Source organism: Rhineura floridana, chromosome 2 (assembly GCF_030035675.1).
Source record: "Rhineura floridana isolate rRhiFlo1 chromosome 2, rRhiFlo1.hap2, whole genome shotgun sequence".
NCBI classification, from domain to species: domain Eukaryota; kingdom Metazoa; phylum Chordata; class Lepidosauria; order Squamata; family Rhineuridae; genus Rhineura; species Rhineura floridana.
In genome coordinates, this window is record NC_084481.1 from 128618953 (window position 1) to 128633765 (window position 14813).

Sequence of the window (14813 nt, forward strand, 5' to 3'; positions counted from 1 at the left end):
CAGGCTCTCCTCCCCACTGTGCTATATCAGCTCTAGTTCCAAAGAATATAATATGAGATGCTAAATATAGTCCCATTCAGGCACTGATGCGAAGCCAGTCCTTGACATGAATTATCTTCAAAGATAAGTACAACTGTGAGAAAGAGGATTTATATGAGGTAAGGAGAAATAAGGTTTGTAGACTGAAGAACTTCAAGATCCCCGGGGCTGATTCTCTAGTCAAGTAACTGGCTCAAAGTTACTATTAGATGACAACATGTCTGATTATATACTTTAATCAGACCTTCTGTTTATACATTGTTTAAAGTTCTGTTCCTGACTAGTCAAATTCTGTGAAACAAGTCTTGTTCCAAGAAAACAGGAGTGGGGACCATGTAGCCCTCCTGATGTTGTTGGACTCCAACTTGCATCAGCCCCAACCAGCATAGTCAGGGACTATAGAAGTTGTTATTTGGCTAACAGCCAAAATTTAAAAAAAACAATTTGAAATACCATTTTTTGGGTAAAGTTCTGACCTGTGGTCTGTAAATATTTCCAGTAGTCAAAAAATAATTCTGGAGCAATTAATTCTGTTTCATGTCTTGTCATTTTCAATTGCTTGGTAGATTAAAAAGCAATAACTTACTTTCTTTTTAATGTACTACCTGACAGTTTGCATTTTGCCAGTGTTTATTTGGCATTGCTCTTACTCAGGGCAGAGTACCCTTTTAAATATCATTTTTCACTACAAGCACATTTCCTCCTTTACTTTTAGATGTATGCTTTGTGTCTGCTGTGTTACAATAAACGCACATTTATGCTGTGGACATAATATATCTTGACTTCAGCAATGCTTTTGACAAAGTGCCCCATGATATTCTGATTAGCGAGCTAGCTAAATATGGACTGGATGGAACAACTATCAGGTAGATCCACAGTTGGCTACAGAATTATATTCAATGTTGTTATCAATAGTTCCTTCTTAAAGTGGGGAGAAGCAACAAGCAGGATACCACAGGGCTCAATCCTGTGCTCAATGCTCTTCAACATTTTTATGAATGATTTGGATGAGGAGATATAGGGAATGCTTATCAAATTTGCAGATGATACAAAATTGGGAGGGATAGGTAATACCATGGAGGACAGAAACAAAATTCAAAGTGATCTTGATAGGCTGGAGCACTGGGTTGAAAACAGCAGCATGAAATTTAACAGGGATAAAAGTCTACACCTAGGAAAAAGAAACCAATGCGTAGTTGATGGGGGATACTTGACTCAGCAATACTACATGCAATAAGGATCTTGGGATTGTTGTTGATCACAAACTGAATATGAGCCAACAGTGCAATGTGGCTGCAAAACAGGTAAATGCTTTTTTAGGCTCATTAATAGAAGTATAGTTTTCAAATCACATGAAGTATTCAGCACTTGTTAGGCCTCATTTTGAGCTGTATCCAGTTCTGGACATTGCACTTTAAGAAGAATGCAGACAAATTGGAACAGGTTCAGAGGAGGGCAATGAGGATGATCAGGGAACTGGAAACAAAGACCTATGAGAAGAGACTGAAAAAACTGGGCATGTTTAGCCTTGAGAAGAGAAGACTGAGGGGAGATATGATAGCACTCTTCAAGTATTTGAAAGGTTGTCACACAAAGGAGGGCCAGGATCTCTCCTCTATCATCCCAGAGTACAGGACAGGGAATAATGGGCTCAACTTACAGGAAGCCAGATTTTGGCTGAACTCCCTAACTGTTAGAGCAGTATGACAATGTAACCAATTACCTAGGGAGGTGGTTGGCTCTCCAACACTGGAGGCAGTCAAGAGGCTGCTGGACAACCACCTGTCAAGTATGCTTTAATTTGGATTCTTGCATTGAGCAGGGAGTTGGACTCAATGGCCTTATAGGCCCAACTTTTTATTCTATGATTCAATTAACTTCAACGGATCTACTCTGAGTAGGACTACCATTGAATGCTACCCATGGTAATATATTGTGATTTTGTTTTATGTTTTTAGTGTTGGATTTTTGATTGTGGTTGACTCTTGAAAGAGAAAGGGCGAGGTATAAGAAAAATAAATATATTATTCATAATCTTATTTCTGTAAGATGCAATAAAGGTTTGACTTTTGTTCTCCTTTCCTTTAGTTTACACATATTGCTGCAATGGAAATATTGGTTAAAATTGGGATATTGACATTCAAAATTTATCTTCTGCCTTAGCACAGGATATAAGGTTCTGAGCTTGTGTTCGTGGCATAAGGACCCTTTGTCTGTACATTGACAAAAAGTATGGCAAACACTGCTTTCTTTATGTTTGCAAGTCTCACAGTATTTGAAGTGTAGCATTTGTTAAAACAAAAAGAAAGGCCAATTAGGAAAGTTTAGGGAGAGATATTATCCTGTGATTCTGTGGCAATGCTCATGCAGGTTTTGTGCAGCAAACAGACCTACAACTCCCACTGCCCCAAAATGGTGTCCTCCAAATATTTTGGACTATAACTCACTATAACCCACTGGCAGTGACTGATGAGAATTGTACTCCAAAACATCCAGAGGGCACCAGATTGGTGAAGGCTTGCTCTAGTTAACATATGACCGTTACTCTGACACCCAGATCTCCCTGCTAGCATCAATCTTTTGGAGTATTATTCCTGAATTAAAGGGGGGAATTAGAACACCAATGGGCTGCAGAGCCAAATTCTTCACCCACCAGATGTTCAGAATCACTACGCCCATTTTTCTAGAGTGGCCAGAAGCAAAAGAGAAGAGAGCTTTTATGAAGTGGTGGGTTTAAAGCCAGGCAATCCAGGCTGAAGCTTATGGTGCCAGGTTTGGGCAATGTTGGGCCTGTCCATGTTGGATCATGGGATCTCTACCATGGCTGTGCCCCAGATTCTGCTGAGGCCCGAACCAAATCAGGCCAATTCAGGGGGATCCAGGCATCGGTTGAGTCAGGTTGAGACAATTCCGGACTGCTACTAATCAGGCAGCCCAAAGCGATCTGGGACTCTCAGGGCATGGGGCAGCAGGCAGGAAGGAGAGTCAAATATTGGGAAGGAAAAAACCACGGAAAGGCTGAGATCTACCTGACTACCTGACTTTTTCTGAGAGAAGGTAGGAGTGGGAAGGGGTGGATGCCTTTGCGTGCAGTGTGCTCCTTTCCAACCAAATGCTTTCTGACTTTCCCTCCTACCTGATGCCCTGCCTCTGAAGCATGACCCCACAGTGGTAGTGGTAGGCCTGATCAGAGGGGAATTATTTCTGGGGTTGCCAAAACACAGCATTCCCCTACTGCTGTGTTGGATCAAGCCAAAGGTCAATTTAGTTCAGCTTTTTGCTTCCCACAATGGAAACTAGAAGAAGCCCACAAGCAAGGTTTAATGTCAATAACACTTTTTTCTTGCTTGCCTCCTTCAGCATATTCAGAGGTACACGGAATCTAAACTGGAGAAGGAAAGGTATCTGTCAATGTATTGCTGTATGGAGGCAGCCTACCTCTGAATATGCTGAAGAAGTTGGGGAGTATATGCTGAGGTTTGATGGGGGACTGCTTAAAAGGAGAGATTTTTTTAGAGTGTGTGGATGTGTTGAGGTCAAAAGCATTTTCTGTGAAAGGGTTTTTGGCCTCAAAACATACACACACACACACAAAATCTCCCCCTTCAAGCAGCACACCCACACCCAAAATTCACTCCACCCCAGCAACACCAAGCAATGAACACACACAATCCCCTTTAAGCAGTCTCTCTATTTGCTTTTCAGCACAGAAGCCTCTAGAATGTCCTTTCCTCCCCACCCAACAAAGCAACTGCCAGTTAACACACACGCACACACCTACTCTCCCCCCTGCTTCCCCTTACAGGCTCCAGACCTCAAGAAAGAGCCAAGAAGGAAGGCAAGTGCTTCCCCAAATCAATGCAGGCAAACAGCCTCTCTCTCAAACCCCAACTTAGCCAAGAAGGAAAGATGTGCTGCTGCTGCTGCTGCTGCTGCTGCTGCTACATAAATTCAGTAGCCACAATTCTCTCACCCACCACAATAAAAAAACAAGGGCTTACCTCATCATCATCCAAGGAAACCTGAGCTGTCTCAGTTAGTTCCTCTCCTCTATACACACAATATCAATAATATCAATGGCAACTGCCACACCTAATTTTTTAGCTGGACTGCAAGTGTGTGTTGAAAGTGAGGAAAGGGAATTATGCAGGGCACAGGCCCTTGAAAAAGGACACCCACAGGAAGAATGCATGGTCCTGATTGGCTGGGAGGCATTCAGAGGCCAGCCAGCGCTCTGTTTATTTTCTGGTTTTTTGATATGGGAATGAATCCATTAGCTACTAAGAGAAAGGAAGGAGCGAATGAATGAGCATTTTGTCTACTGCCCTCCCTAACTAAACCTTCTGTAACCATGCTTGTTTTTTAACCCTTTCCCTCCCCGGAGACAGAGGGTAAGTTCATTGAGGAAGCCTCTCAGTCAGTAGAAATGTATTAAGATTACTGTAGGTGTCAGAAAGACTGGCCTATGGCTTTGGAGGTTTGGGGGGGTTCAGAATCTTGGGTCTGCCCCACTTTGTCCAACAAATCAGCCTCCCCTATCTTGAACCCAATGCAGTAAAGTCATTATAGTTTTCACACTGAACTAATCTGAATGCTGTACTATTTGCTGTATGATGATTCTGTAGGGCAGCTGTAAAGGATGCCTTAACAGTTCGAGTTACATTGAAAGCCATCATGTGCCAAGACTTGTAAAACAAGGTTCCACAAATAAACTGTCCGGCTACTTCTTGTCCTGGGATACAACAGAGGCCCCATCTGCATTATATATATAATCTAATATAATACCACTTTAAATAGTCATGGCTTCCCTCAAAGAATCCTGGGAGCTGTAGTTTAATAAGGATGCTGAGAGTTATTCCCCTCACAACGCTACAGTTCTAGAGTTCCCTGGGAAGAGGGACTGATTTGTAAACCACTCTGGAAATTATCACTCTGTGAAGGGAATAGGGGTTTCCTAATAACTCTCAGCACCCTTAACAAATTACAGTTCTCAGGATTTTGAAGGGGAAGCCATGACTGTTTAAAGTGGTATGAATGTATAGTGCTTGAAATGCGTAGTGCAGATGGCGCCATAGGGTTATAGGCTGGAGAGCTTTCTTTACACGAACACACACGTGTGCACACACAGCACATATTGCTCATCCCCTGTTAAAGTGGGGAGAGGAAGAGACCGTTACTCACTAGAGATACAAAAAACAGATATTTATTTGGCCTCTATGGTACAGAAAGTGAGACAGCTGAATCTTATTAGCTAGAAACAATGGTTAAGTACCAAGTCCAGCCAAACTCTATGGTCTCTTACATGTAACAAAACCCCAATGACCTTTCTTTTAAGGAAAACCAGCTTTGGTAGGGAGCAATTTGGCAATCAAAAGGATTAAGCAGGTGCTTCCCCCATCCCACCCCTCCACCACTTCTCAGCTACAAATTCACTTTTCCCAACTTCTTTTCCTCCGATAGTGTTCCAAATGAATGCTTGCAAAGCAGGCAATTAGTGTGGAAAAGCAGGAGAGGGAAAATTATTCTTACAGACATACTTCTCTGATCCCTCTTGAAGTTGCTTTTTCAAAAGGAAAAGTAGCTATCAGAGTCTTTTACTCATCTTTCTGTGCAACATGTAGTTTGGAACTGGGTTCTGCATCAAAATCCATTCTTTATTCACGGCTTATTGTTTTCCAACCTAGATATATAAACTAGATATAATAAGTCTCAATGGCCTTTAAGTATGAAGCTTTCACAAGTGTAATTTTCCAGTCCAGGCATCACAGACAAAAGTTACAGTATTAACTGAAACTGAAAATGGGGGGTTTTCTGCAGCTGGAACTCAGTATAACTTACATTTTATGGAAATCACAATAAACCTATGTCTCCGGAATACTTTATTGTTCGATTACAGAAATATAATATTGTTTTAAAATATATTTGTTGTTGTACACTGTCCTGATGTTTTGCAAGAAAGCAGCATATAAATACTTTTATAAATAAATACATAAATAAAACAGTAATAAGAAATAGAAATGCTTGATCAAAACCAAAATCTAACATCGGAAGCCGTCTCCTACAGAGACTGATTATTGGTCCATCTGGCTCAGTATTGTCTACAGTGGCTGGCAGCGGTTCTCCGGGATTTCAAACAGGATTCTCTCCCAGCCCTACCTGGAGATGCCAGGGTTGAACCTGGGCCCCTCAACATGCAAAGCAGATTCCACTAAGATATGGGCCTTTCCAAACCAAAACACATTCCAAAATTACATGCAAACAGTATTCACTTATTTCTCTTTCCCAAGTAGATGTAACTCTTATAAAATTAAGACTTGCTAGCAATGCATTCACCTAGTTGTATAAATCATCAGTTTTAACAGAAATCAGAAGAACAGGAGAGACAGGTTTACAATGGTTTCTTTTAAACTGGCTTTTCAGTACTTCAGTGCTATGCAACTCGAAACAATCCAGTTGCTTTTGTTCATTTTGAAACAAAGAACCTCTATTTGATAATGAGCTTCTCTCAAGGATACTTCACCATTTTATCCTGCTTTCAATTTTTGCATTAGTAAACTCTACTTCTCTGGTAACAGAAATTTGCTCGCACAAAAAATACTTTTTGTAGAGTTTTTTTTCCGTGAAACATTCATCTTATTTTTCCATTAGTTCATTACGTAAGTGATATATCTGTTTTGTACCGTTCATAAGGAGCAATGTCTCTTTATATAGCAAATGACCATCTCACCACAGTCCCCTGCTTGACAAATGAAAAGATGCTTAATTTGTATACAGAAATGCTATCTAAGCAGAGTGCCTGTTGCAGTTTATTCCTAACCTTTTCACTCATCTTTAGGCATTTTACACTACAGTATGCACCTTCAAACAAAATATGTTGTATGATTCAGAAATAAAAGAGACAAGCAATGTTTGCTGCAATTTCTACTAACACCATACTACACATACATTGTGACTGGAAGTCATGAAAGAAAATGTGCATACAGGATAAAAAAGCAACCCATATTTTCCATCCTAAAATCAATCTCCTCACCTAAACCACCATTAGACTATCACTCCCAGGTCTGGGGGGGGGGCTTGCCAGAATGGTGAATACATCTAACTGCACAGTGATGGATGTAGGAACACTTAGATTCCTATAGCTCAAACCTGCTTTCTCTACTAAGAGGAATACAACATACCATTCCCTATGTAAACTCAGACCCAAAGAATGGTCTAAAGAACACATGATTCTGTTATATTACTAAATATAAGCAGGTATAAGTCCAGTGGGAGACTAACTAGGAGCTCCATGTAAGCTACTTTTATGCCTGCCTAGGATTGTTATGGAATACTGGCTACAAAAAAAATTGTTGATAGCTGCCAACTGATATTTAGAATACATATTATACATAAATTAGCTTATAAAAACTTAAAGTGTTAATCACCCCAACTCAGCAAGGGAAATCTATGAATCAAAACAGCTTATATAAGTATATTTCCAAACAATATTATAAACCTGTTCTTCTCACACACATCAGTTTGTAGTGACTCCAGATTGAGGCCAACAGATATAATCAGGGGTGTAGTCGTCCAGGGTCTCAGAGGGTCTTAGACCCCTTACTTTTTTGGGAGCAGGTTCCCAGCCAGGTCCCAGCTGAGTCCCTATGTCTCCAACATCCTTGGAACCAATCAACATGAATGGGGAGTGTGTTAACTATTGCGAAGAATCTTCTAACATGCTTCCTTATCTTTAGCTGCAGTTTGGAGCCAATCAGAGTAAGCTGGCCACTGAGAAGACACTCCCCTTTCATGCTCATTGGCACTTAGAGGTGTCTGTTGTTGTGGGAGAAGGCATGTGTGGGAAGAACTGAGGAGGGTGGAGATGATGAGGGATAGCAAGTGAGTGAGGGCCATGGCTGTGAGGGGGGGCATTACATAACTATCATGAAAGGACCCTGCACTTCTGAATTTGTCACTACACTACTAGGTATAATACCACATGCCAATTTCACAAGGTATTTTCTCAAAAGATTTTGGAAGTTAACCAATAAGCACACTCAATGAGTGAAATCCAAAGAAAATTAAATGGGAGTTAATAAAAAGAAATAGGCCTTAACAGCTTAAGACCAAATTATCTGAATGGGACTTAAACGCACAGCAAAGCACTAAAGTTGCAATAATTTCAGCAGAATCCAAGCAGTCTTAGTTTTCTCTGGATTTCACCCTCTTTAAGAATTCATGTCTCAAGGTACCACAAGCAGCGTATAAGAAAGATTCTGGTGAACCATGCTAGAGAACGAAAGAGGTATTGGGGGGAGGGGGAGAGTTGTCAGTCTGACATGCAAGAAAACTCCTCCAGACCATCCATAAGGTGTTCAAGACTTCAGCTTACTGAGCAAGAGATTTCTGTCACTCCAACCCTACAGAGAAATAAAACATCTCTTACTTTCTTTTTTTTATATATAAAGAAAAAGCTAATTTTCTTTGATATCCCATCTCTAGTGCTAAGTAAGCCACCCTGGTTACCACAGAAACTACCAGATTTTGGGGGGAGGGGGAAGCTTCCTCCTGCTCACAATGGATGCACCCTTCAATAATTAATATTAACCAAATAAATGCTAAACACAATGGTCAAAATCCAAAGAACTGTGTTAGTCTTCTTCTTTAATAACATTCCTGCTAAGCCACATGTTAAACTGCTTTTGAAACTGAAGGGAGTTTCAAAGCTGTGTGCTCAAAAATTGGGCTAAATAGTTCATAACCCCAAAGGAAGCCATCTGAGGATTGCCATCATGAACCATAAGCCAAGACATCATGGTTCAATGATGGCAGACTCACATTCAGCAGAAAAAAGGTCCCATGAACTCCATCCACATGGGATGGTGTCCACACAGTCAGATTCATAACCCATTTCCTTGTTCACAATTGTATGCAGCAATTCTTACATTTGATATTATGTCCAGCCTTTCCCAACCGGTGTGCCTCCAGATGTTGTTGAACCACAACTCCCATCAGCCTCAGCCATTGGCAATGCTGGCTAAGGCTGATGGGAGTTGTGGTCCAACAACAGCTGGAGGCACACTGGTTGGGAAAGGCTGTGTTAGCCTGTGTATTTCTGCTACGTTCAAAAGACAAAATGGCCCAGGAATGGTTCCCTTCCCGCTCCCCCCTCCCAAAAAAATCCCAAGAGATTGAGGATAGTATTCCATGCTAGTCCTACACAGAGTAAACCCACTGACGTTAATAGACATGACTAACTTGGGTTCATTGAAGTGTGCTTACTCTAAGCAAGCCTTATTTGAGTACAATCCTGAGTATAAGAAGTGTTATGCTGGAGATTAATTTTTGTACTCTTACAGCTCCAGATCTATCTTCCTCCCTTCCCACAAAGAAAGCAACCATTTGAGATAACAAAAGCCCCTTCTAGCCTTCTACTCTGCCAGGTAAAACAGCCGATAGGGAGGAAGAGGAGGGAGAAGAGATGATAGTCAACAAGAGTACTCCTTTCAATACTGTAAGCCACTTTAAAAAACAACCTCAAAACATCAACTGGCCTTATTTGTTCTCGTTTACCTTTCCACAGCTACAGAAAATGAGAGTGGGAGGTGGGGAGTGTCTTTGAATTATTCTATGCAAAAATATTTAAAAGCCCCTCAGGCGCTCTCTGAAAATCAAATAGAAATCCCACAGCTACAGAAATAAGACTCAGGCATTGCAGTGAGGTGCAGCAGCTATGCAGAAGGCAAACTTTTCTCAAAATTTGGAGAAGGGGAGGCGAAAACGAGAGATTGAGAAGATGGCCCCTCTGTACAGGCTTCCTCCTTTCCATTCTAAGGTATCAGGAACCAGGTGGGATCTCTCACCAGGGGCACGTTTCCCTTTATCAAGCTGCCAGTAAACCCCGGCAGTTCATTACAGAATAGTATATTCCTTTTTGAAAGCGATTTCTGAAATTACAATGACTGCAGCTCGGCTTGTAGTCAAGCCCCCACCCCTCCATCACGAAGCAATTCCTCCACTTCCCCACCCCCAATTCTGAACAGAGTTGATTTCCCCTCCCGGATCTGAAGTCGCGGCGTTTCTTACCTTGCTCCGCCTGGGCGCGTTGGCAAAGGACTAAGAGTACCCCAAGGAGCATGACAGCCTTGTAAAGGGGCCCTTTGACGGCCGCTGCTGCCTCGGCTGTTCTCCGATCAGGGCATGGCAGCAGTGGCGGCGGCGGCAGGCTAAGGCCAATGCTGGTCGCCCAAGCCCGCGAGATGCCTGCTGCAAAGAGTCCCCGCAGGCGCACGGCAAGCTCACACCTCAGAGAAGAAGCGGCCGCTGCTGCCGCCGCCGCCGCCGCCTCTTCGCCAAGAGCCATTTGTGGGGCGGCTCTGCTCACACATCCCCATCGAGGGTCTGGCGCCTGCCTGTTCGTCTCTCAGAGGTCGCGACTGCCCATTGCTTCGTCGTCGTCGTCGCCGCCGCCGCCAATAAAGGCAGGAGACAGGTTATGAGCTCCCGCCAACACCGCTGCCTTACAGCAGCAAGTGTACAGGCTGCTGCTGCTGCTGAGAGAAGCCGCAGAGCCTCCCGCCGCTGCCACCAGGCCCTTCCCGCCTCCCCCTCGCCTGCAGCCGCTTAGCTGTGGACACTGGGGATGCCTCTGCCTGGCAAGAAACGCCACCAAGAAGCTCCCTCGCCGGTCCTCGTGCTTGACGACTCCTTCCCTCGCTCTGGAGCTAGAGCTGAAATTGCAGCGCTGAAAGGGCGCCTCGCCGACAAAGGAATCACGTAGCAACCCTCCGCCCCTTCTGGCTCTTGGAGTGGCAGAGATGGCGGCGCTCCTAAGCCAAGGGGGACCTCTCCTGGGCTCTGTGGGCCCTCGCAGGACAAGGACGTGCCTCTCTTTGTGGAGAGGTTCCTGGGGGAGGGAGCGGGGAACCTCGGCACGACCCCACCGAGGGAGGTTAAAAGGGGCTATGCAGATACCAGCCGCAAAATACTACCCTCTTTCTTCTCTCCCACCTGTATAAATAAATACAGCCACTCTCGTGGCTGTATAATAAATACTTACACTTTCGCTCTGACGAGGCGTTGCAGAAAAGGTCTTCCAACCTTTTCGAAAGGAATATTGTGCAAGCCTTTGGGGGTAATTAATATAGTGCCAGAAAATGGATGAATAGCTCTTCACGCAAAAAAAAAACCCTGTTATTTTAAATATCATTCCCAGGCTCAAGGTACTTTACATTAAAATGAAATAAAATTATCGTTACAACACCACACAAAACATCATCTGCCAATTCAACAGTTAAAAGAAAAGTGATTTAAAACAAAATGGAAATGGACTACCTTCAAGTCGATCCTGAGTTATGGCAACCCTATGAATCGGGATTTCATGGTAAGCGGCATTCAGAGGGGGTTTACCATTGCCTCCTTCTGAGACTAGTCTTTCCCAGCTGGCTAGGGCCTGCTCAGCTTGCCACAGCTGCACAAGCCAGCCCCTTCCCAGTCTGCAACTCCCAGCTGGGGGGCAACTGGGCTCCTTGAGACTATGCAGCTTGCCCATGGCCGTACAGGTGACGGCATGTAACCCCTGAGCCACTCACTGTGGGGTGATCTTTAGCTGGCCCTTGACACCCAGGAGACACAAGTGGGGATTTGAATTCACAGACTCTGGACTCCCAGCCAGGCTCTCCTCCCCACTGTGCTATACCAGCTGTAATTTAAAACAGGCCCCTGTCAAATAAGCTTCCAAATCCCACCCCAAAATAGGTGGCTCCTGCAGCACTCAGGAAGGCTGTCAGGGAGAGGAGCCTGTCTTCGCCATCATAAGGATGCAATTCAAGATCCTGGGACAACTGCAGTAAAAGCCCTATCCTAACTGTTGATTTTCCCTCACATAATAACTGCAAACTGCAAGAGTTGATTAGATCTTAAACAGCGCAGGTATGGGGAGAAGTAAGACGCGCTGGGCCCCAGCCATGAAGGACTTGAAAAGTAAGCACTGGCACCTTGAACTGAACCTGGAAGAAAGAACAACCTACTGAATATGTTCTCACTTCCCCATATTCATCAGGATGCAAGCTGTAGCACTCTGCAGCTAATTATCTTCAAGGGCAGGCCTACACAACATGCATTACAATTGTCATCTAATAAGTAGTTCTTGGCCACTACTTACATATATTTTTCCGGAAGCAAAATAGTATGCAGAAAACCTCTAAAGCTTTTAACTTTTTCTGATGGAGTGAGTACCACTCCATCCAAAGCGGGTGTAACAGCTCCCCTAAGAGCACTGGGATTACCTACCCATGTCTAGATTCAGTTTCAGGTTGTTTATCTTATCCACAACCTGCAGACACTGGTGTAGGACTAAGACTCCTCCTAGGTGCTTACTTAGATAAATCAAGTGTGGGTGTCATCAGCATATTAACAAAACTAGAGTTCTAGATAGTCTCTCCGAGCAGCTTCATATTGGTATTAAACAGCACTACTTTTTGTCCCTCCTTCCCTCCAGTGTTTGCTGGATGATTTTGTGTCCTGTTTCTCAGCATGTGTTATTGTGGGGGGTGGGTAGAGATGAGTGCAGGACAAAAACTGCTTGACCTATTTGGAGTGAGTACATGCACTGGGGAGTGGAAGAGAATCTCCCTGTGTGACAGGGGAAAGTTTTTGCAACACCTCAGATGAAAAGTGGCGTGGTTTCTGGGTTTTGGCTGGGACTAATGGATTTATTGTTGTCTGCATTCTGTACCTGTGATTGGAGGTGGTTTAAGGGAATTATGTGCCTGGGCCAGGGAAGCCCAGTGATAGTTCTGGTTTAATTTGTTCTAATACCCAATTATTTATTGTTGCTGCTGTTGGGGAGTCCTTCCTATATTTCTCCAGCCTGTGCTATAATGGCTCAGGTATCTAGGCCAGCCTCAGCTCCCCTGTGACATAATTTATCTCCTTAAAGCTCACAGTTCTGAGTTAAGCCCCTGTAACCTGATACTTTAAACACTCTTTCTGGTTCCAGCTTCCACCACAAATAACATGTATCGGAATTACCCTTAGTGTAGCCGAGAAAGAGAGAGAGAGAGAGAGCAAGCAATATTTATTTATAGAACAGAAGCATTTGAAAGTAAGCAAGTTCACTTGTTTTTCATAAGCATGTGGTTTCATATTGTCTCAAGGTCTTATATTTAAGTTAGTGTGTGTTCTTTAAATCCTTTAAAGCACTACCTGGCCTACCCCTCTAATACGCCTACACTAGCTCCACCCTCTCACCAACTAATCCAAAATAATAAACTAAGCTGACTCTACACTCTGTGTCACTAACCATCTCATACAATCTCAAACAATCCTTCTCCAAATCAATCCAACTGCCAAAACAGTCATTCACTCTCGCTCTCAGTCACTCAGCCAATCACCATCCAGCACACTCCAGCACTCTACTCGCTCAGTCCCCCCTCGCAACATTCACCACTTACCTAACACATTCCAATACAAATCTCTTACCAAATATATATGTGTGTCCTGTTCAGAGCGGGATTCACAAGGCTGAGACGCAGGTGCAATCAAATCTTGTTTTATTAAAGTAATGGATACATCAAAAACAGTACGCTTCATAGAAATCTCTAAGCTAGCTCACTAGAATTCCCTAACTGCACTCTAGACATGCTCTGCAACGCGTGAAGAAAGTTGACTCAGCAACTCAACCTAGAGAGCTGCAGTCTTAAGTAGGGAAAGTTTTAGATCATAATCTCTGGCTCCTTCGCAAGTCCTGCCTCTGTCCTGTCCGCTTGTCGCGGTGTCAAGAGCAGGGTGACGGGGTGTGTGCTTCCAACGGCTCATCCGAAAGAACCGTCTCCTTAGCAACCGGCTCGAGGTCAGGTGGCGGTGATGCGCTTGAGGCATCCCGAGAACTGCTTGGTAAAGAGGGAGTCAACGCTTCCTCTGGAACATCTTCCAACGTCTCCTCCGACCTGTCTGGGGGTGGCGTGCTCTCCGCTTCTGAGACCGTGCCATCCGTGGGAACTGGCCCGGAGTCAAACTCACTCCCCCTCCCAAGGTCTTGCTCAGACTCAACAATTCCTTGGTCTTCCGTGCCTTCTGACAGCTGGGAAACCTGGAACTCATGTCTCCCCCCTCCCTGGCCCTCGTGGGGAAGTGGAGGCTCAACACTATGAATGCAAAAGCATAAAAAGTTAACACAAATGTATAGAATATCAAACCCACAATTTGATGGTGGATGAGAGGGCTGATTTGGTGTGTATAACCAAGACCTGGGTGGATGAGCTGGATGGCCTTATACTAACCCAGCATTGTCCGCCCCAGTACTCAATGTAGTACCAGTCTAGATCAGGGGGTGAGGCGGGGGGGGTCGTTATTACCCATAAAATTCCATCTCCCTTCCCAGGAGACCAACTGCACTGTGTCTAGGTCTGAGAGACTGTTTATGGTGTTGGACCAGAGAGACAGAAAGGGAATGTTGTTAGTGTACTGCTCACTCCATTGCGCTACAACCTCCCTGACTGAGTTGGCAGAGGTAGTCTCAGACATGATGTTGGAGAACCCCTACACAGTAGTATTGGGGGACTTCAGTATCCATGCTGAGGCTCCCTCAAATGGGCCAGCTCAGGACCTCATGGCCTGTATGACAGCCATGGGGCTGTTTCAGTACATCACTGGTCCAACACATGTAGCTGGACATACCCTCAACCTGGTTTTTGCCACAGAGCAGATTGGAAATTCTCTGTTGATTGGGGGGTGTTGCGCTGCAGCCAACTCAGAAGGGACAGGAAGGGGGGAGGCACGAGTTTCAGGCGCCT

At 44.1% G+C, this 14813-nt stretch overlaps 1 protein-coding gene across 10 annotated transcripts in view; it reads right to left on the reverse strand.

Moving 5' to 3' along the window:
• KIAA1549L (KIAA1549 like) overlaps positions 1–10729 on the reverse strand; it is a 305265-nt gene extending 294536 nt beyond the window's left edge. For 8 of the 10 annotated variants that reach the window (XM_061610513.1, XM_061610520.1, XM_061610519.1 and 5 more), the window contains exon 1: positions 10105–10729. In XM_061610513.1, the coding sequence (XP_061466497.1) occupies positions 10105–10381 (277 nt within the window). In that variant the 5' untranslated portion in view covers positions 10382–10729. Of the gene's footprint in view, positions 1–4040; positions 4185–8410; positions 8439–10104 lie in introns of those variants that run through there. The other 2 variants (XM_061610514.1, XM_061610515.1) reach the window with 2 other exon arrangements.
• Between the last annotated feature and the right edge of the window lie 4084 nt (positions 10730–14813).